The sequence below is a fragment of the Macaca thibetana genome, chromosome 3, assembly GCF_024542745.1.
Source record: "Macaca thibetana thibetana isolate TM-01 chromosome 3, ASM2454274v1, whole genome shotgun sequence".
In the NCBI taxonomy this organism is placed as follows: domain Eukaryota; kingdom Metazoa; phylum Chordata; class Mammalia; order Primates; family Cercopithecidae; genus Macaca; species Macaca thibetana.
In genome coordinates this window covers 162,260,018-162,280,060 of record NC_065580.1, presented here as the reverse complement: position 1 = coordinate 162,280,060, position 20,043 = coordinate 162,260,018, and the positions used below count along the sequence as shown (strand labels likewise).

Here is a 20,043-nt window from a genome sequence, read left to right as displayed (position 1 = left end):
CTCCGCCTCCCCAAAGTGCTGAGATTACAGGTGTGAGCCACCGCACCAGGCCTATTATCTGTTTTTAAAGTCACCTTAGAAATTGTTGCTTTTTGAAGGATATTTTCCTTAATTCCTGTTCTGCAACTGAATGGGCTAGTATGTTCCTCCTGCATCTTGTTATTGAAGCGGCATCGTTCATCTGGGGTGATACCTGAGGTTCTTTGCCTCATGTCAAGGAAATCAAGGACACAGACACATGTGAAGTGAGGTTAAGGATGGAGGTTTAGGCCGGGCGCGGTGGCTCACACCTGTAATCCCAGCACTTTGGGAGGCTGAGGAGGGCAGATCACGAGGTCAGGAGATTGAGACCATCCTGGCTAACACAGTGAAACTCTGTCTTTACTAAAAATACAAAAAATTAGCCAGGTGTAGTGGCGGGCGCCTGTGGTCCCAGCTACTCGGGAGGCTGAGGCAGGAGAATGGCGTGAACCCGGGAGGCGGAGCTTGCAGTAAGCTGAGATTGCACCACTGCACTCCAGCCTGGGTGACACAGTGAGACTATGTCTCAAAAAAAAAAAAAAATTAAAAAAAGAAAGAAAGGAATGATTTAGAGGCTGCTTTTTATTAAAAGGAAAACATTAGTGAGGACTTCCTTACCTCACTATCTGCCTAAATAATTTCTTTTGAACTCCTGTATCCTTATAACCCTTCTTCACGTGCTTCTGCATTCCCATGGTGTTGAACTTCAAGTTGTGATGGGGAGCGGCTGTGTTCTCCTCCCATTCCATGGAATTCCCTCTCTTCGAGGGGGTGGTAGAAAAAAGTCAGCCACCCACTGCTCAGGCTTTTGTCACCCCAAAAGTCAGAAAAAACCTTAGCCTTTTCACCGCTACAGATGACTGTGGTGTGAGCCTTTTCACCGCTACAGATGACTGTGGTGTGAGCCTTTAACCACTACAGAGGACTGTGGTGTGAGTCTTTTCACCGCTACAGAGGACAGTGGTGTGAGCCTTTAACCACTACAGAGGACAGTGGTGTGAGTCTTTTCACCGCTACAGAGGACAGTGGTGTGAGTCTTTTCACCACTACAGAAGACAGTGGTGTGAGTCTTTTCACCGCTACAGAGGACAGTGGTGTGAGTCTTTTCACCGCTACAGAGGACAGTGGTGTGAGTCTTTTCACCGCTACAGAGGACTGTGGTTTGAGTCTTTTCACCGCTACAGAGGACAGTGGTTTGAGTCTTTTCACCGCTACAGAGGACAGTGGTGTGAGCCTTTTCACCGCTACAGAGGACAGTGGTGTGAGTCTTTTCACCGCTACAGAGGACAGTGGTGTGAGTCTTTTCACCGCTACAGAGGACTGTGGTTTGAGTCTTTTCACCGCTACAGAGGACAGTGGTGTGAGTCTTTTCACCGCTACAGAGGACAGTGGTGTAAGCCTTTTCACTGCTACAGAGGACAGTGGTTTGAGTCTTTTCACCGCTACAGAGGACTGTGGTTTGAGTCTTTTCACCGCTACAGAGGACAGTGGTGTGAGCCTTTTCACCGCTACAGAGGACAGTGGTGTGAGTCTTTTCACCGCTACAGAGGACAGTGGTGTGAGTCTTTTCACCGCTACAGAGGACTGTGGTTTGAGTCTTTTCACCGCTACAGAGGACAGTGGTGTGAGCCTTTTCACCGCTACAGAGGACAGTGGTGTGAGCCTTTTCACCGCTACAGAGGACAGTGGTGTGCCTTTTCACCGCTACAGAGGACAGTGGTGTGAGTCTTTTCACCGCTACAGAAGACAGTGGTGTGAGCCTTTTCACCGCTACAGAGGACAGTGGTGTGAGTCTTTTCACCGCTACAGAAGACAGTGGTGTGAGCCTTTTCACCGCTACAGAGGACTGTGGTATCATTTCTGGAAAAGGAAGCAGTTCTCTGGGAGCTTGCCCACTCCGCCATGGGTCAAGGTGTGCTCAACCGTCCTGGTGTGCCCTTCTCTAGACCTTTTACAAGAGGTTTGTCTGGCTCCCAGACACGAATACTGGCCAGGGATTTTTGCCTTTTTGTCTCCTGGCTGAAGATCTGTATGCTTTGCAATTTAGAAAGGGACTTAAGTTCCTAATTTTCACTTGGAGTAGGTATAGGATGTGTTACTTTAGAAGAAAAAAAAATCAGTGGTTCTTCAAGGACTGTGCAATTTGGCATAAAAATCTCACTAATTGAGGCTTGTTAAAAGGTACCCTGCACTCCATAATTGTCTGCTCTGGTGTGTTCAAGTTTGGGAGAGTAATGATGATGATGTTGATGATGATAATGACAATAATAGCTACCTTTATTGGGTGCCCAGGTATTCCAGTGTATCACACACAGATCTTGCACGATGTAGGTGCATGTATCCCTATTTTTTTTTAAAAAAAGGGAGAAACTGAGGCTCAGGGAGAACAAATGAATCGCCTGAAGCCACACAATTAGTAAGTGGGGGGCCGAGGTTCACACGGCTCTCCCTGGCTCCAATGCCAACACCCACTCCCGTCCACCATGTTGCCTTGGAGAAACCTGATGTTGCCTGAAAAGGGAAATTTCAACTCATCAGGCAAATGGAGAGTCTCATATTTTTTTTTAATTTACAGAGCTATTCAAAATCAAGAGGTCCCAGTTCAATTTAAATATTGCATTTTAAGTGATAACCATCAGACTGGGAGCTGGGCACAGAGGGCAGCCTGGTGGACTTGCTGTGGGGTGACTCAGGCCCTCTCACTTTCTCTCCCACCTCCCCTTCTCCTCCTCCCATAGATATGACTCTCGTGGGTGATCTCTTAGTAGTGAGAATTTATGAACTTCTGGAAGGGAAAAAGTTCATGGACTTTGGCCCAGGAAAGAATGAGCAGGGAGGAGCTGTGAGGCACTTTCTATGGGGGACCTGGCCCCAGGCGCATGGGAGCCACTGGATTCAGGCCCCTGTCATTTTGTGAGCATTTCCTGTGCACTAGGAACACCCTGATGACCAAAGATGAGGGGCTGCTGACTCCAGACACCCCCAGAGAAAGGGGCAGAGAGACCCCAGCTTCCCCACCTCTTTCCTCGTGGAAGCAATAGAAGACCCAATAGGGCTGAACCCTGCCCATGTCCCAAGACCATGTGCAGGGAATGGGACAATCTCTGGTTCCTGTCTTGATCCAAATGTCAGGCCTCCATGCAGGGGTGTGGGGCTGCAGGCTGGGGGCGTGGCGAGCAGCCAGGGCTCCTGCGTGTCCCTTTCACAAGCACCCACCATTCCACAAGCCAGAGGCCGATGGTAATATCCCTCAGGCTCTCCCGGGTTGAGTTTACAACTCACACATTCCACGAGGGGTGTTCATCAATCCCATACGTCAACCCCCAAGCGTCAGTTGTACATGCAGTGAAGTTTCCTGTGCCTCAGCGACTGACACCCAGCCTCCGAGGGCAGGACAGGCGCAGGGGAGGTGGGGAGGGCTGGCTGTGTGGCTTGAAGGCCAAGATCTTCCTGCTTGGCCACAAAGTACATGTTTGACTGCCAGTGTTCAAAGCGTGTGAGGCCACTGGGCATCCAGCAAAGGACCGGGAAGGGATTCAGGGAAGTGTGTGGGTGGGACTGGGAGGAGGGAGTCACCTCCCATCTGATCTGCCTTAACTCTTTCTCTCTGGCTTTTCGTCAGTTTGGTTCAGCTGCCAACAGAGAGAGCTTCTGGCCCCTTTGTTCCCCTCTGAGGACGACTCTCTGGCCTCCCACACCTCACTCTGTCTCTGACTCTGGCCTCCTCTGGTCACCTACTGTTTTTATTCAGCCTGAAGTCCCCCTGGCATGCTGGAACGGAGCGGCCCATTATCACTCACTCACTCTCCACATCCTGCGATGGATCCAAATCAGCTGCTTGCTCCCAGATCCCTCCACCAGACACCACATCTTTCTCCCGGTTTTCTGCAGGGACCAGCATCCTTCCTTGCACACAGGATGCTTGTCCTGCCTCCTTGGTTGAAAACCAGTTATCAGAAAATAACCAATTAAAATATTACTGCTTTGTGGCCTCTTTGTTTATCTTCTCTCCACTGCTTCCAAATTGTTTTTCATTATATTTGGGCAGAGTACAGAAAAGTGCTTACTTGATGAAATGTGTTTACCATGTAAACCCACACAGAATTTTCTAGAAAGATGGTAGAATCAAGAAGGTGAGAGGAGGTGGCCTGCTCTGGTGAGAAGGAGAGTGTGGGGTGCTGAGAAGCAGCCAAGAATGTCTTGGGGAGTCATCGCCCCATCAGGTCTATGCCAGGATAGCAGGCGTTTGTTTGGTCCTTGGAAGGCAGCGGCGGGGCAGGTATCTTCTAGTGGAAGGTGGCTGTGTGGGTGGCGCCCTGTACATGTAAGAGGCCATTTGCCTGAACAAAAAGAGGGAATTAAGAAAAAGGCCTTTTATTTAAATTTGGGTGGAGTAAGTATGAAAGGAGCCAACAAGGGAGTCTGTAATTTAGAGAGGGCGTGTGGTGAGGAGGAACTGGTGACCTTGTGGTGCCATTTGGACCCACACAACTCAGGCCTTGGTGGGGAGCCCTGGGACAGGGAGGTTCACAAGGTCAGGACCCAGCAGAGTCCCCAGGTTCTCAGATGCTGAGGCTGGTGTCCCAGGCCAACAGAATTTCTCGGAACGTGGCATCAGAGGCATTGGAGGCACCGTTTCTTTCTTTTGAGAATTACCTTTGTTGAGGAACTCAACAAAGTTGAATTTGAAAGGCAAACATGCAATTCTGGGTTATCCAAGCACCTAAGTCTTTGCTGGAAACAAAAAACACTCTACGTTCTCAATCTGCTTAATTTGATTTGATCAGAAATGTGTATGTACAAAAATTTCCTTCGTAAGCTGAGAATCCTGCTGAGAAATTTTAGCCCAGAGTGCACTTAGCCTGAGAGAATTATCAGCGCTGGGGGAAAAGAAAACTGTGTGTGATAAAATGTCCCAATTATGGTGACAGTGTCAGTTATTCCCTCGGAATGTATGTCTTTATCCCATCATCTTGTCTGGCTAATGAATATGACCAAGGCCATCCTCTCCCATTATTGCTCAATAATGGGCAATGGAGATGGCATATCTTCGCCTTTATTTTTTCTGGCACATCCAGGCACTGAAGCACATTAAAGTAATAAAATTAGGCAGCAAGGCATCCCAGTCACTCCCACCATGTTCCCGTAACCCCCTCATTTACAACAGACTGAGACAGAAAGGAATTTTTTAGAGCAATTTGCGATGAGGCAACACTGGATATGTAAATTCTGTTTCATTGGCAGTCACCACTGCCGGCTAATTCTAAAATGCCTAACAGCCTTCGGTTCACTAGCCATGTTGGGTCGGGAAAATTCAGTTTTAAGGCCCCAAAGGGGGAAATGTGTAATTGCAACTTTCTTCCATGTCTTAAGCTGTGGCCGGACAGATATTGTCCCATCCTCTTTCTGGCCAGATGTTCCGTCCCAGTGGCAGATCCAAGAAGGGGCCTGTTAAGAAGTTCAACTTTTTACTGAGTTGGATGACGAAGGCGGTTTTTATTTTTTGAAAAATTTATTGCTCCTACCGGCTTTATTCCCCCTAAAGAAGTGCCTGCCAGGGTTCAGGAAATAGCAAGAATAACAATTTCAAGGGAAATCACTGACTTGAGTTTGAGACCAGAGACCGAGCAGGCGGAGAGCCCCGTGCGATATAATCATCCTGCAGATGCCACGGTGAAAAGAGGCCACTGCAAGACGGGCCCATTCTGAGGCAGAGCTTTGTCGAGGTGAGCTTGAACAAGATGCCCTTCACTGGAACGGGACACACACCCTCAGGAGAGATTCGCCACATACACAGTGAGTTATAAGAGGATTCCAAAGGTTAGAGAGATGGGAGAAAAAACTCACACAGTTGCTCTACTTTGCAGAACTTATTTTAGACTTTGCTGTGCTTCGTGTAACTACTATAAAAATAAGAGGTTTACAAGCTACAGAGCAAGTCGGGACTGGCCAAAACATGTGTCCTTGCGCTTTCGTCTCCCTGCTCCGCCTTTGCTTGGCTTGACTGTGCTCAAACCTGCACTAGTTAAGAAAGTCCCACGATTTAAGAGGGTTCCCAGGTCATCAGCCACTGGGAGTTTTCTCTAATTCAGCTCTGCACTTCCCCTTGCTCCAGAACAGGGAGTGAGGAGGACATGGGGGTGGCCTTCAACATGGCCGTAGGGTGGTGGGACCCCAAGGTGGGGAACAGCCTCAGGTGGACGAGCAGGTGCTTTTCAGGGCCCATCTGCAGGGAGTCGTTGTGACCACTTGGATGTATGTGTCATAACTGTCCACCTTCCACCCTTCAGGCTCCCAGCAACTTCAAGGCCCCTGGGGAGATTCTCAGACCCTCCCCTCTAATAGGCAGAGAGGAAATGAATGCTGGCTTGGGGAGGGGAGAGTTGGAGGGGATGTGACGCACAGGCCCAGAGCTTAGGGACTCTGAATTCAGTAATCTGGGTCTATTGGTGCCCCTTCATATGCAGTAAGGTCGTCTGTTAACTCTGTGTTTATGGAGCTGTATTTATCACCTGGAAAGGCCTGCAAGTCTTCTTATCAACGGATCCTCTCATTGGAGGTTCACATCGTTTTGTCTTACACGTTGACAATACTGCTGGTGGCACCAGCCTTATCTCTTGCCCAAGACTGGAATACGGTTGAACTCACAGCATGGTTTCTGACCACCGGCATTATGTCACTTTGGAGGAACGTGTTAAAAATTCACATTCCTGGGCCCCATGCAGCAGGACCCACTGAATCGAACTCTGTATATCTTTTAAATTAGCATGTTAACATTCTTTTCTTTTGTATTTAGGTAAAACTTATTGCGTTAAGCTGTTTGCACATTGCTATAAAGATACGTGAGACTGGGTAATTTATGAAGAAAAGAGGTTCAGCTGGCTCAAATTCTGCAGGCTTTATAGGAAACCTGGTGCTGGCATCTGCTCAGCTTCTGGGGGCAGCCTCACAAAGCTCACAGTCCTGGAGGAAGGCAAAGCGGGAGGAGACACATCACATGGCCAGAGCAGGAGCAAAAGGGAGGGGGAAGTGCCACATGCTTTTAAACAGCTCAGTCTTGCAAGAACTCACTCACTATCAAAACGGCAACAGCAAGGGGATGGTTCTAAGCCGTTCATGAGAAATCCATGCCCCCGACTCAGTCACCTCCTGCCAGGCCCTACCTCCAATACTGGGGATTACAATTCAACATGAGATTGAGGCTGGCACAAATATACAAACCATATCACTTATATTCAGTAAAGCACCCAAATCTTAGGACTTTTATCAATCAAATACACCCACATAGCCACCATACAGATCAAGACGTAGAACAACATTGCCACCACCCAGAAGGCTTTTTCCTTCTGTCTTTCCGAGACAATAGTGTCTTCCAGGGACATCTGCTGTTCTAACTTCCACCATCGTAGACAAGTTTGACCTTTACCTAGCCTGAATCATGCAGGACGCTTTTGAGTCTGGTGTCTTTCTCTCAACATTATGTGTGTGAGATGCACTGTTGCTTGTATAATAGCTAATTCTTTTCCATTGTGCTGTAGTATCTCAAGGCATGGATATACTAAACTGATACACATATTCTACTCTTGATAGCATCTGGGTTGTTTCCAGGTTTTAGTATTATACCAAAGCTGCTGAGAATATTTGATCCTTGGAGAGGATGGAGAGATGGAGGGAGGGAAAGGGCGTGTCTTTCTTTTTCACCTTTGGTGATGAAGGGAGTTCCTACTACTGCTCCTCAGCTCAGAGGCCCAGTGTGGCAGGAAGTGGTGAGGTGGTGGGGAAGAAGAAAGAAAATGCTCAGTGCAGTGCATACGTGTACATGTGCATATGTGTGTGTGTGCATTGTGTGCGTGTGTGTGCGTGCATGTGCGTGCGTGTGCGTGCATGTGTGTGCATGTGTGCGTGGGCGTGTGCATGTGTGTGCACGTGTGTGTGCGTGTGTGGTGTGTGTGCGTGCATGTGCATCCATGCGTGTGCATGTGTGTGCGTGCGTGTGCATGTATGTACGTGTGTGTGCATCCTTGTGTGTGCACACGTGTGTGCGTGTGTGCATGCGTGTGTGCTTGCGTGTGTGTGGGTTGTGTGTGTGCATGTGTGTGTGTGGTGTCCTCTCCCCCATCCCCTACATCCACCGCCAACTCCACGTTGAGGCTGGTAAATGGCCTCAGGAGGATATTCACAGTGTCATGATCATTCACATCAACCTGCAATGATTTTGCATGTGCATGTTGTGGTGTCGGCATGTATAATTGTGAGACTGGCTCAGATGGAAATCTCCTTCTCCACTTGTAGGCTGGTTATGATGGTGAGAGTATCGGAAATTGCCCATTTTCTCAGCGTCTCTTCATGATTCTCTGGCTGAAAGGCGTTATATTTAACGTGACCACAGTGGACCTGAAAAGGTAAGAGAAGGCGTCTGCCTTACTGAAATAACTGTACCTAGTTCCCTACACACACACACACACACACACACTTTCTCTCTCTCTCTCTCTCTCTCTCTGAGACCTAAGGCCCACGGTGCTGCATGGGCACGTCCATCTTCAGTTGGAGTCTGAACTGAAGCCCATGTTTGGGCCAAGCAGAGTCATGACAAGGTCGGCTGGGCTGGAGTCAGGAAGGAGTAGGAGTTGGGGTTGCCGTGAAGAACTTATTCCCCCGGTTGCTGGTCAGCTGTGACTCTCCCAAGCCTGTCTGAGCTGGTGACAGTGCAGAGAATTAACTTTTTCACCTCCGTTTGTTGATGTGCCCCTTTGTGCTCCGTATTCACAAAGGGGCACATCAACAAGCCCATCATTTGTTAATGAATGCCTTTACTTTCATCGCCAGCAAGAAATTTTCGTAAACCCACCCTCTACTTTGCAGTTCTCAAGAGCTGCTTCTCTTAAACTGGGGAGGACACGACTAAGCCCTGGAAATGAGTCCAGATTCTCCCGGCGGCCCATAAACACTGCTGTTTCCTCCCACCTAGGAAACCCGCAGACCTGCAGAACCTGGCTCCCGGAACAAACCCTCCTTTTATGACTTTTGATGGTGAAGTCAAGACGGATGTGAATAAGATCGAGGAGTTCTTAGAGGAGAAATTAGCTCCCCCGAGGTAGGCCTCAGAAAACTGGTGTTCGTAACTTGATTGTCACTTTCCCCCACTAGTAGTCAATTCTACAGCTCTGGGCAGTGTGTGTGTGGTTTTCCGCAGCCCACGGAGCTCACTTCCTTCATCATACCCCTGGTGTAACCAGATTACAGTTCGGGGGCCTGGGCTTCATTGTGCTGCATCTGCAGCTTGGCAATCAGGGTTTGATGGCAGGAAGTGGGAGAACATGGGTCCAGGGTGGGTGGTTGGCTGTATCCTAGACACCCTGCTGGAAGCTATGGGGTATGTGTTAGGAAGAAGTATCATGGATTGTTGGACCTCAGGGGAGCTATTTCTAGTCCATCCCGTTCATTTTACTAGGGAGGGACCTGAGACCAGCAAGGTCAGGCGGGTTCTTGTGTCCCAGGACTGGCCACTGCCAGGAATCAACAACAACCACAATCCAAACCTCTCCGTCCAGTGCCATTCTCCTAGATGGTGTGACTTCCCAACTTTCGAGAGGAAAAGGGTCAGGAAAACATTGAAGGAAAGCTTTTCATTTTCATACCCAGAGAAAGCTGTTTTTCTCCATTGTATAGTATTGTCTTAACTAGAACATCGCTTGTCTGTGATCCTCCAATCTTGAACTTTTCAAGGTATCCCAAGCTGGGGACCCAGCACCCCGAGTCTAATTCGGCAGGAAACGACGTGTTCGCCAAATTCTCAGCGTTTATAAAAAACACAAAGAAGGATGCAAACGAGAGTGAGTACCTCCCATCCTCCTGTTTTCTGTTTCAACACGGACTTGAGCCTTAGCACGGCAGCTCATGAGCTCCTGGGGTATTCTCATCTATGTCCCAGTGGGTAGAGAAGTGAGTCTGGAGATACAGAACAAGCTCCTCCAACTTTGAATCTGCATGTGGGCTTCAAGAGATGGAATGCTTCTTTTGAGGCTGGGAACCCAGAAAACGACATTTTTAGGGAAAATAGTCACCACCCAGGTGTTCCAGCCACACCATGGGAATCATGTTCAATGATGTTTCTGCCAGTCCCCGCCTCCCCACAGGCTTTCCATAAATAGTTTTGAATAAATAAATGACTTCTAGAAGTAGCAATATTATGTAGACAGCAGCAGTGTGATTTTCCAGGGAGGAGTGAGCTCTTTATTCAGATACTCTACATCCACCTCCTGCCTTCCCAGCACCCATTGCTGGTTGGCCACGTCTCAGCGAGGAAGGGAAGCAAACTCCATCATAGCTGGTGAAAAGTGACACACACTTGCAAGACCTCTCTTTGTGATTTCTTGCCTTCCTGTTTTAGTTTATGAAAAGAACCTGCTGAAGGCCCTGAGGAAACTGGATAATTACTTAAATAGCCCTCTGCCTGATGAAATAGATGCCTACAGCACGGAGGATGCCACTGTTTCTGGAAGGAAGTTTCTGGATGGGGACGAGCTGACGCTGGCTGACTGCAACCTCTTACCCAAGCTCCATATTATTAAGGTTCGTCTTCTCTCCTGACATGTGTGCCGAGGACACGAACTGGGCTTTGTTTTATTTTGTTTTTATTTGTGTTTGGGCCAGACATTTAAACAGTCTGAAATGTGGACACTTGGATTAAAAACACTAGTTCTGTTCAGGACAGCCGAGCCCCAGCTTTCGTACACACAGAAGATGGGCTTCGGGTGTTCTCGGGAAGTGCCTGGGAACGTGGCCCCACCTTCTGCTTCTCTCTCAGCCTGACTCACGCAGCCTAAAGAGAGGTTATGTGAAAGCAGCCTGAGGAATTTCATAGATTATACCTGGCATTAGCAATTGAGAATTAGAGATGAGGCGTGTGGAATCTGGGGCTGTTAAAATGTGAACTCGGTCAACTGTTGGTGACTGTAGGGCTCTACATGGCCCTTTCTAGGCATGACAGAGGAGTGTCCTGTTAGCTCTTAACAGTGACCCTTGGCCAGGTGCAGTGGCCTGTAATCCCAATGATTTGGGAGGCTCAGGTGGGAGGATCGCTAGAGGCCAGGAGTTCAAGACCAGCCTGGGCAACATAGCGAGACCCCATCTATACAAAAAATAATTTTAAAAAAATTAGCCGGGCATGGTGGCGTGTACCTGTAGTCCCAGCTACATGGGAGGCTGAGGCTGGAGGATCACTTGAGCCAGGAACTTGAGGCTGCAGCGAGTTAAGGAGGTGGCATTGCACTCTGGCCTGGGCGACAGAGTAAGACCCCATCTCTAAAAACAATTAGGTTATTAATTACTTACTTATTTAAAAAAAATGGACCCTTAACATCCAGGGAGCAGCAGGCAGCTTTTGGCTGAGTCTCTGCCATATTTGGTGCCCTGCCTTCGCATATAGTAGCTGAACATGATTTAAGAGCCATGAGTCATGTATTACTAGGGCTTAAAGACCTCCCAGACCAGTGGTTCTCCAACGTTAGTAGGCATACAAACTGTCTGGGGAGCTTTTTAGAAATGTGAGTCCCCAGACCGGGCGTGGCAGCTCATGCCTGTAATCCCAGCACTTTGGGAGGCCAAGGTGGGCAGATCACGAGGTCAGGAGATCGAGACCATCTTGGCTAACACGGTGAAACCCCGTCTCTACTAAAAATACAAAAAATTAGCCGGGTGTGTTGGTGGGCGCCTGTACTCCCAGCTACCTGGGGGGCTGAGGCAGGAGAATTGCTGGAACCTGGGAGACAGACGTTGTGGTGAGCTGAGATCGCGCCACTGAGCTCCAGCCTGGGCGACAGAGCAAGACTCCATCTCAAAACACACACACACACACACACACACACACGAAATGTAAGTCCCCGATCCACTGCTTCCGAGAGTGACCCCTGGAGCTCCAAGCAGATATCCCCACACTCAGACTTCCTAGCTGTTGGTGTTTCTCAGCAAAGCAGCCCTCCCAGCCGCTCTATCACTTACAGAAGTCGAATGTGATTGTTATGATGAGATTGCTATGTTCTTGGCCCTTAGCAGCTCCAGATACCTCAGGAGGAAGCCCATGCCTGGCTCTGGGGAATTTTAATGATTAAAATCCTGCCAGGGCCAGAGCCAGGTGGTTGGTATAAGGGTAGGGGAGATGGAAGAAACACTGGGAAAAATAAGTCATGGACTGCGTGTTCTAATAACCCATTTAGTTAGCATTTAGAAATTATAAGTTAGCAGCCAGGTGCAGTGGCTCATGCCTGTAATCCCAGCACTTTAGGAGGCCAAGATGGGCAGATCACTTGAGGCCAGGAGTTTGAGACCAGTCTGGCCAACATGACGAAACCTCATATCTACAAAACATTAAAAAATTAGCCAGGTGTGGTGGTGTGCACCTATAGTCCCATGCATTCGGGCGGCTGAGGCACGAGAATCACTTGAACCCAGGAGGCAGAGGTTGCAGTGAGCACTCACTCCAGTCTGGGCAACAGAGCAAGATTCTGTCAAAAAATATATTAATAGATAAATAAGTTACAGGTTAGCTTCATACAGTCTATGGTGCTGAGGCTCCTGTGGGCTCCCGGCCATCCCTGGTGACTCTGCTTCATTCTTTTGCCTTTGTCTTCCTGCACTTCTTCTTTCTATCCTCTTCTTTCAGTCCTGGCCCTGTTGCTCCCTTTTTCTCCCTTCCTTTTTGTGCTTGAGGTTACTGACTTGAAATGTAGGCCTTCAGGAGGTTGCCGATCCCTTGGGCAGATGTTTTTTCAATAGCTTTGCCAGTCCAAGGACATCCAAAATTTAATGAAAGCATCTCCACCCCTCAAAACCTGCTAAATTTGGGAGCTGCCTTCAACAGGATATTTATGTAGTTGTGTTTTGACCAAGTCCCTTCTGGTCAATGCTTTTTAGTCCCTACTGTGACCAGCATAGCATTGCAGAAATACATGAACGTTGAGGAAGAGGGGGAGACATATCCCAGCCACAGAGCATTTGTGGCCCCTTGTGTAGCTCCCATGAGAAAAGATGATTTTAAATTTCAGTAGAAAGGGTAAGCTTTACAGTGAGATCGCAGTTCACGGCTCCACTATAAGACCCAGCAGCAAAATCTACAAAGCCATTTAGCACTCAACACCCAATAGCTTAATGATCTTCCAGGATGGAGTACTTCTGCAAGGAAATGAGAATCAATCTAAGGGAATTATGGTAAAAGATGAGAGTGTGAAGGGATTTATAATTTATTCCCCTGCCAGAAACCCAGCAGAAACAATATAAAAATAGGGTATTAGCGTCATCTTTTGTAAAACTACAAAGGGATGACAGATCACCGACTTAAAGAGTGGGAAGCTTCTTTCAGTGGGAGGAGCCACAGAACCATTACGTGTTTCTCCATATCATTAGCAAAGTTCAGGTTTCTCAAAAGGTAAAGGACACAGTCCTGAAATGCCCAACTCAAACTTCTTTGCTTGAGGACTAGAGCATGAGGCGGGCCAGGAGGGAGGCAGGGACCATCCCGGTAGAGAACATTGTTGAGCCGAGAGCTCTAGGGAGGCAGAATTGAAGGAGGAACCATACAGAGGCACCATCTTTCTAGGCTGTGACCCAGCCCCCAATCCACAGGAACAGTCTAGAGGGGAAGTAAAGTGGGAGGAAAGGAGGGAAGTGTCATTTTGCATTGTGACTGCTGAGCAGAGAAAACAAATTAAGTCAAGAGAGAGATTACGAATTGCCCAAGCTTCGTTTTTAGCCACAGTGGCCTTCTGCCTAATCTGTGAGCCTCAGAGTGGAGGATGCCCTAACCCTAACCCTAACCCTAACCCTAACCCCAACTCTAATGTGTCTCTCTGGGGCAGAGCAGTGGTTGGTGAGAAGGTGCTTGGGAGCAAATATTCCAACTGGCTGGCCACCTGCCCTGTCTCACTCCCTTTGCCCTCCCCACTGCTTTTAAACAAATGATAGGTCCAATAGATCTGCCTCATTCAAAGATGGCCAATACCAGAGAGAATGCCAGTGAGACCTTGGTGTAGACAGAGTTGATGGAAAAGGAGGGGGTTGGAGGGAGGAATGATAAAGACAAGAAACAAAAACAGAAAAAAGGCAGATGGGAAATACATATATGATCAAGAACTGCTCCTCCAGCACATCAAAGAACATTTCATACAGAAACTTTTCTACAGCCTCAAAGAAATGAAAGAGAATATGGGCTTTTTGAGAAAAAACTCGAAGACAAGACACAAGATGTTGAAAAATACACTATCACAAAGGAGATGGCAATCAGGCTGGCAGAGCTCAAGAAGAAAAGTAGAGACAAATAAAAGAACTGCAGAAATAAAAGTCCCGTTAGAAGTAGTAAGACGCAGACAAAGACATTGCTGAAATTGATTTCCTCTGACATTCGCACACATCTTGTAGAGTTGGTTGTGGTATGTGGTGTGTGTTTGTAGCCTTGCTGTCAGTGATTTGGAAGACAAGCCTGAGAAAATCATCTAAAATCAAATGGGGAAGAACAAAAAAGGTGATTAGAGAGATCCCAGGTATACACCAGGGACAAGAGAACAGAAAAGGAAAAGGAAAAAAAAAAAAAGGGAGTGTTCAAGGAGGAAATGACTTGCTCTAAAGGATGACCTGAATCTTTAGTTTAAATGACATGCCATGTTAAACATAGCCCCAGAAAGAGCAACACACTGAGACATACTTGATATATTACTGAGCTTTGAGAATAAAAAATAACCCTTTTTGGCACCTAAACAACAATAATACTGTAATAACAATAACAGTAATAATAATAAAAAGAATGAAATCGAGTAAAGCCACTGAAATAGGGAAGAAATTCGGACTGGCCCCAGATGTCTTCATGAACCCATTACAAATCAGAAAATTGTGGTTTAACATCTACAGAGAATTAAGGAAAAGGATGTGTGAGGTAAGAATTTTATATCTAGGCAATTATCGTTTTTACCTAGACCTCTGGTCTCTTTTTTAAAAAGCATAAAATTGCTCTATGATGACATAATAAAATCATAATCAAAGTAAGAATCTAGAAACAGAGAAGGTATGTGAAGTGAAAGAACAGGCACTAAACAGAGAACTCCTTTAAATCTGAAACTAGTTCTAAGACCAAACAGCAGTGGGAATTATAGGGACAGAACAGAGTCAGAATATAATAAACTATGTTGTTACCACCCTTGGAAGGAGGATAAGGGAGAAGAAATGGAAAGAATCATAGATACATAAACTCCCTCATCTGTCGTCAGCACGAGTTAACAGGCAGCATCTAAAATGAAGGCCGGGTGCAGTGGCTCACACCTGTAATCCCAGCACTTTGGGAGGCTGAGGCGGGTGGATCACTTGAAGCCAGGAGTTCAAGACCAGCCTGGACAAAGTAGTGAAACCTCGTCTCTACTAAAAAGACAAAAATTAGCTGGGTATGGTGGTGCATGCCTGCAAACCCAGCTACTCGGGAGGCTGAGGCAGGAGAATCGCTTGAATCTGGGAGGCAGAGGTTGCAGTGAGCTGAGATCCTCCACTGTACTCCAGCCTGGGTGACAGAGCGAGACTGTCTCAAAAAAACAGAAAACAAAACAAACTTGATAAATCAAGAAATACAGAATTCCTATATATTTAAAGTCATACAGGAAACCACTGGAGAGTTAACATGATCATAAACCTTTTAAATGACCAGAAAGGGGGACACACACATGCATACAGAAGAAAGACAGAAAACCAAGTTCAGTGACACATTCAGAGGCATGGCCTTAAACGACGTGCACAGGAAAGTTAAAACAAAAATATGGGCAAAGAAAAACCAGGTACATACAAACAAAAGAAAAGCGGACTTCTTAACATGAGTATCAAGAAGTTGGCATTCAAGGAAGAGGTGTCGAACAATTTAGGAGGCTCTTTGAAAATTATATGGTCCTTCTTTGCTGTCACATTGCATCAATGATTGCTGTCCTCCGAAGTCTGCGCAGTAAGTCCCAAAGATCTCGTTAATCCCACACCTGCATCATGCAGACATCCGGGGAACCAGTGGGATGGGAGGCAGCGAAGCCAAACTGGCCTTTGTGGCTCCGGGTGTCTACTTCAAGCTGAATCGTGCCCTCCTCCCAATTCCTGTGTTCATATCCCAACCCCCAGTAGCTCAGAATGTGACCTTATTTTAAAACAGGGTCTTCGCAGATGTAATTAGTTAAAATAAAGTCATACTGAAGTGAGATGGACCTAATCCAGGATGGCCAGTCTCCCTGCAAACCGGGGAAATTTGGAAACACAGACACAGGGAGAAGGCCGTGTGAAGATGGAGTTATGCTTGCACAGCCAAGGCACTGCCAGAAGTGGAGAGAGAGCCTTCCCTAATGCCTTCAGAGGATGCGTGGCCCTGCTGATACCCTCATCTTGGACTTCTGGCCCCCAGAACTAGGAGTCAGTAAACTTCTGTTGTTCTAAGCCTCCCAGCATGTGTTGCTTTATTACGGCAACCCTAGCAAACTGGCACAGTCCCCAGTGTCCTGCACATCTTTCTGACTAATTCCCCAGCTGTACCCCTCTTGCTAGAGGAAGCGTCTCACGCCGCTGTGTTTCTCATGATGCTGTTTCTCGACTGCTTTTTCCTTACACCCACCGTCCCCATGAGGGTATGGATTTGCAACTGCTTTGTTCATGAATCTATCCTCCGCACAGGTGGGCCCTGCAATCCGACGATGCTCTTAGTGGCAGCATGATGGCATTCAGGAGGAATAAAATGCACAGATGCTTGGGACTGCAGGAAGTAAGGTTTAGCAAGTAGGAAGAAGAGAGGGCACCATTTAAATGGCAGATCCAACATGCATCTTTATTCACAAAGCACCTAATAACACAGTAGCACAACATACGGAAAGAATAACAGGCAACACAAGGAGAAATCCACCAGAGTCCAAAGCATACTCATGCCAGCGGATCCCAAGGCCCAGCTGTGACAAACTGGTGGGGACTATGTGCAGCCACTGTAGTGAGTCCAGGACCTTTAGAGCCCTCCCCACACCCAAGATGGCCCTATGCAAGTCAAAAGGCCGTGGTGGGTAGCCCGGATGACTATAGGATGACATGGGAAGCTGGGAAAGAATGTATTACATGCCTCAAAAGAATGGACTGTCTGACTTGGGAGCCTACCTTAGTAAGTTTCCCCTTTACTGATGATTTTCTCTTCATTTTCAGATTGTGGCCAAGAAGTACAGAGATTTTGAATTTCCTTCTGAAATGACTGGCATCTGGAGATACTTGAATAATGCTTATGCTAGAGATGAGTTCACAAATACGTGTCCAGCTGATCAAGAGATTGAACACGCATATTCAGATGTTGCAAAAAGAATGAAATGAAGCTGGGCTGTTTTCTGTCTTATTTTTCAGTTGAGTGAGTGAGGATATGAAAAGAGTGTGTTCTATGCATTTCCCCCAAATAAGTCCTTCACAAAATAACACCTGTAGTGGGATCCACTCAACCCCAAATGATACACGGCCTTGTAATTTGTCAACTCACTCATGTATCTGAATATACCAGTATCTGTTGCTAGACACACCAATTGTTCAGTTTATGTTAATTTATATCTGTGACATTCACTGACATTGGAATCTATGATATTTAGGGCACGTGTTTTTCATTTTAAATTTAAAAACAAATTAGGTTTGGGTTCAATTCCTTCAATTTTTAAAAAAACTGGTCTGTCTCTGAGAGTTTTTAAAATCATTGAGAGCCTGTTTTTCTTCTCTAAAACATTAGCTACATTTTTTTTTCAAAATGAAAATACTGCTTTGTAATTACAAACTGAGACACACCTGTCTTGATATTTTAAAGCAATGTTAGAGGGTGTAGGGAAGGACATTTTTTAAATCACCTACAATTTTACTCCACTTAATTACTGAAAACTTACTGGAGAACATCTTCCAAATCTTCAGTATCTTGCTCTCTCTCTCTCTCTGACACACACACACACACACACACACACACACACACACACACAATTTCATTCATATATGGTATTGCATTATTTTATTTTAAAGCACTGGTGAGGGGACCTCTTGGTACTGGTGAGGGGACCTCTTGGTAATATCTGGATGATCATACACAGAGGACTTACACCATACAAAAAGATTGGGCACTGCAGTATCAGAGAAGATGCTTGAGGTTAGATTTTAAGGAGTGGGGAATTGTGGAGCCCACAGATGCACACGCAAGGACCAGCAGGAACCGGAAGCCCTGGGTCACCCCCACTCTGCCTCATTTCTGCTTCCAGGATGCCACTGCCTCTGCTTCGAGGAAAGGCAAGGAGGAGGGTGCTTATCGGTGCCTCTGGTTCCAGCTTCCTGTCCTTGCTCCCTCCCCTCTCCTGGAGACTGTGCCTTCAGCAGGACTCTTAATATCTGCTGCAACTTGGAGAACCCTCCTGCCCTGAAACGTGAACCAAGCACACCTTGGTTCCTTCTCCTGGCGGCTCTCTCTGAGACCCAAGGCTGCAGTCCCTCAGTGCTGGTGGTATCGTGTGGGGCTAGCACGGTCACTGATGTTTTTCTGCCCTCATTGTCTCATCTAGACATCAAGCAGGGAAAATCCAGGGAGACTAAATTCATGGTGACAAGTCCTGGGCAGTTCTGGTAAACGGTCCGGTTAGGGAGGAAGTAGAAACTACTGACTCAAAAGAGTTTCTGGCTGATTTGTGGCTTTCCCTCCACCGTCCCTAACCAACCTCTCATCACAGCTTTGTGTGTGGGCCGAGTGCCGGCCTTAACCCCAGGCGTGGAAGAGAAAATGTGAGGTTGTTTAGATACTCATCAGGACCTCACAGGAGCTGAGCCTTATCGGCCAGAATGTGTTCCTCGGACATTCGCACACATCTTACTGAAAACCCTCCTGGTAGAGTTGGTTGTGGTATGTGTTTGATGCTATAAAGCTCATTTTTAATGTGCACACCTGCTCTAGGGGCAATTTATTTGAAAGAGAGTAAGATGCATTAACAGAAACTATCCTGGGATTAAGTGAAAAATGTCTAGCAAAAGAAACAAAGTCTTTAATAGAGTGGTCTCTTTCTCTCCCCGCTTATGACTGCTGCAGTTTTACCCCAGCAGTCGGCCATCTTTGTCAACCATACGTTTTTTGGAGGTTGTGTCTAGCATGTGTCACCCTTGTCTATGTTGTTTCACATCTGGTTAGGGGGCAGATTTTAAAATGTAGTTTTGTAATGTTACATTTAAGCATGATGAATTATTAGACTACCAGATGTTACTAGTGCTAACTTTGTATTCTTAGACATTAAAATGATTGACATAAACTCTTTGTGCCTTGAAAAGGAAACAAATTATAAAAATGTTTAAATGGAACCAATTTCTTTCTTTATTTTATTTTATTTATTTTTTTTTTTTTTTGCATTCCCCATTCCCCATTTAGGTTTCAAGAAATAAAATGAATGGTATGGGCTTCTTTTAAAACGGTGAGGACAGGCCCGGCAAGTGGCTCATGTCTGTAATCCCAGCACTTTGGGAGGCCGAGACAGGCAGATCACCTGAGGTCAGGAGTTCAAGACCAGCCTGGCCAACATGGTGAAATCCCATCTCTACTAAAAACACAAAAATTAGTCGGGCATGGTGGTGGACACCTGTAGTCCTAGCTACTAGGGAGGCTGAGGTGGGAGGATCACTCTAGCCTGGGAGGTGGAGGTTGCAGTGAGCTGAGATCATGTCACTGTACTCTAGCTTGGGCAACAGAGTGAGACCCTGTCTTAAAATAAAATAAAATAAAATAAAATAGTGAGAGCAAGTTTGAACCTGAGATTATGGGCATTTGAATTAGAGATAATCCATATTTCAGTTGTGAATCACAAAGGCATTTTAAAGGAGCCTTAAAGAGGCCTGCAAAGACACCCGTGAACAGTCCTTGTCCAGGTGACTGGCATAGACAGCCTGCAGGGTGTTCCACTTTTACATGGAGTTGTAGGAAAGGGATTGGTTTTGGGGGGTCTTCCCCAGCCCCGCCCCAATTCTGCCTTCAGCTCC

General features: G+C 46.8%; 2 protein-coding genes across 7 annotated transcripts in view; one reads left to right on the top strand and one right to left on the bottom strand.

Annotated features, from left to right (window-relative positions):
- Nucleotides 1–19,371, top strand: part of CLIC6 (chloride intracellular channel 6) — a 47,524-nt gene extending 28,153 nt beyond the window's left edge. The window contains exons 2-6 of the mRNA XM_050784641.1: nucleotides 8,314–8,423; nucleotides 8,990–9,115; nucleotides 9,748–9,854; nucleotides 10,412–10,593; nucleotides 17,215–19,371. Coding sequence (XP_050640598.1) covers nucleotides 8,314–8,423; nucleotides 8,990–9,115; nucleotides 9,748–9,854; nucleotides 10,412–10,593; nucleotides 17,215–17,376 — 687 coding nt within the window. The 3' untranslated portion in view covers nucleotides 17,377–19,371. The remainder of the gene's footprint in view (nucleotides 1–8,313; nucleotides 8,424–8,989; nucleotides 9,116–9,747; nucleotides 9,855–10,411; nucleotides 10,594–17,214) is intronic.
- Nucleotides 1–20,043, bottom strand: part of ATP5PO (ATP synthase peripheral stalk subunit OSCP) — a 1,173,690-nt gene that overhangs the window by 776,472 nt on the left and 377,175 nt on the right. The gene's annotated exons all lie outside the window — the stretch shown is intronic.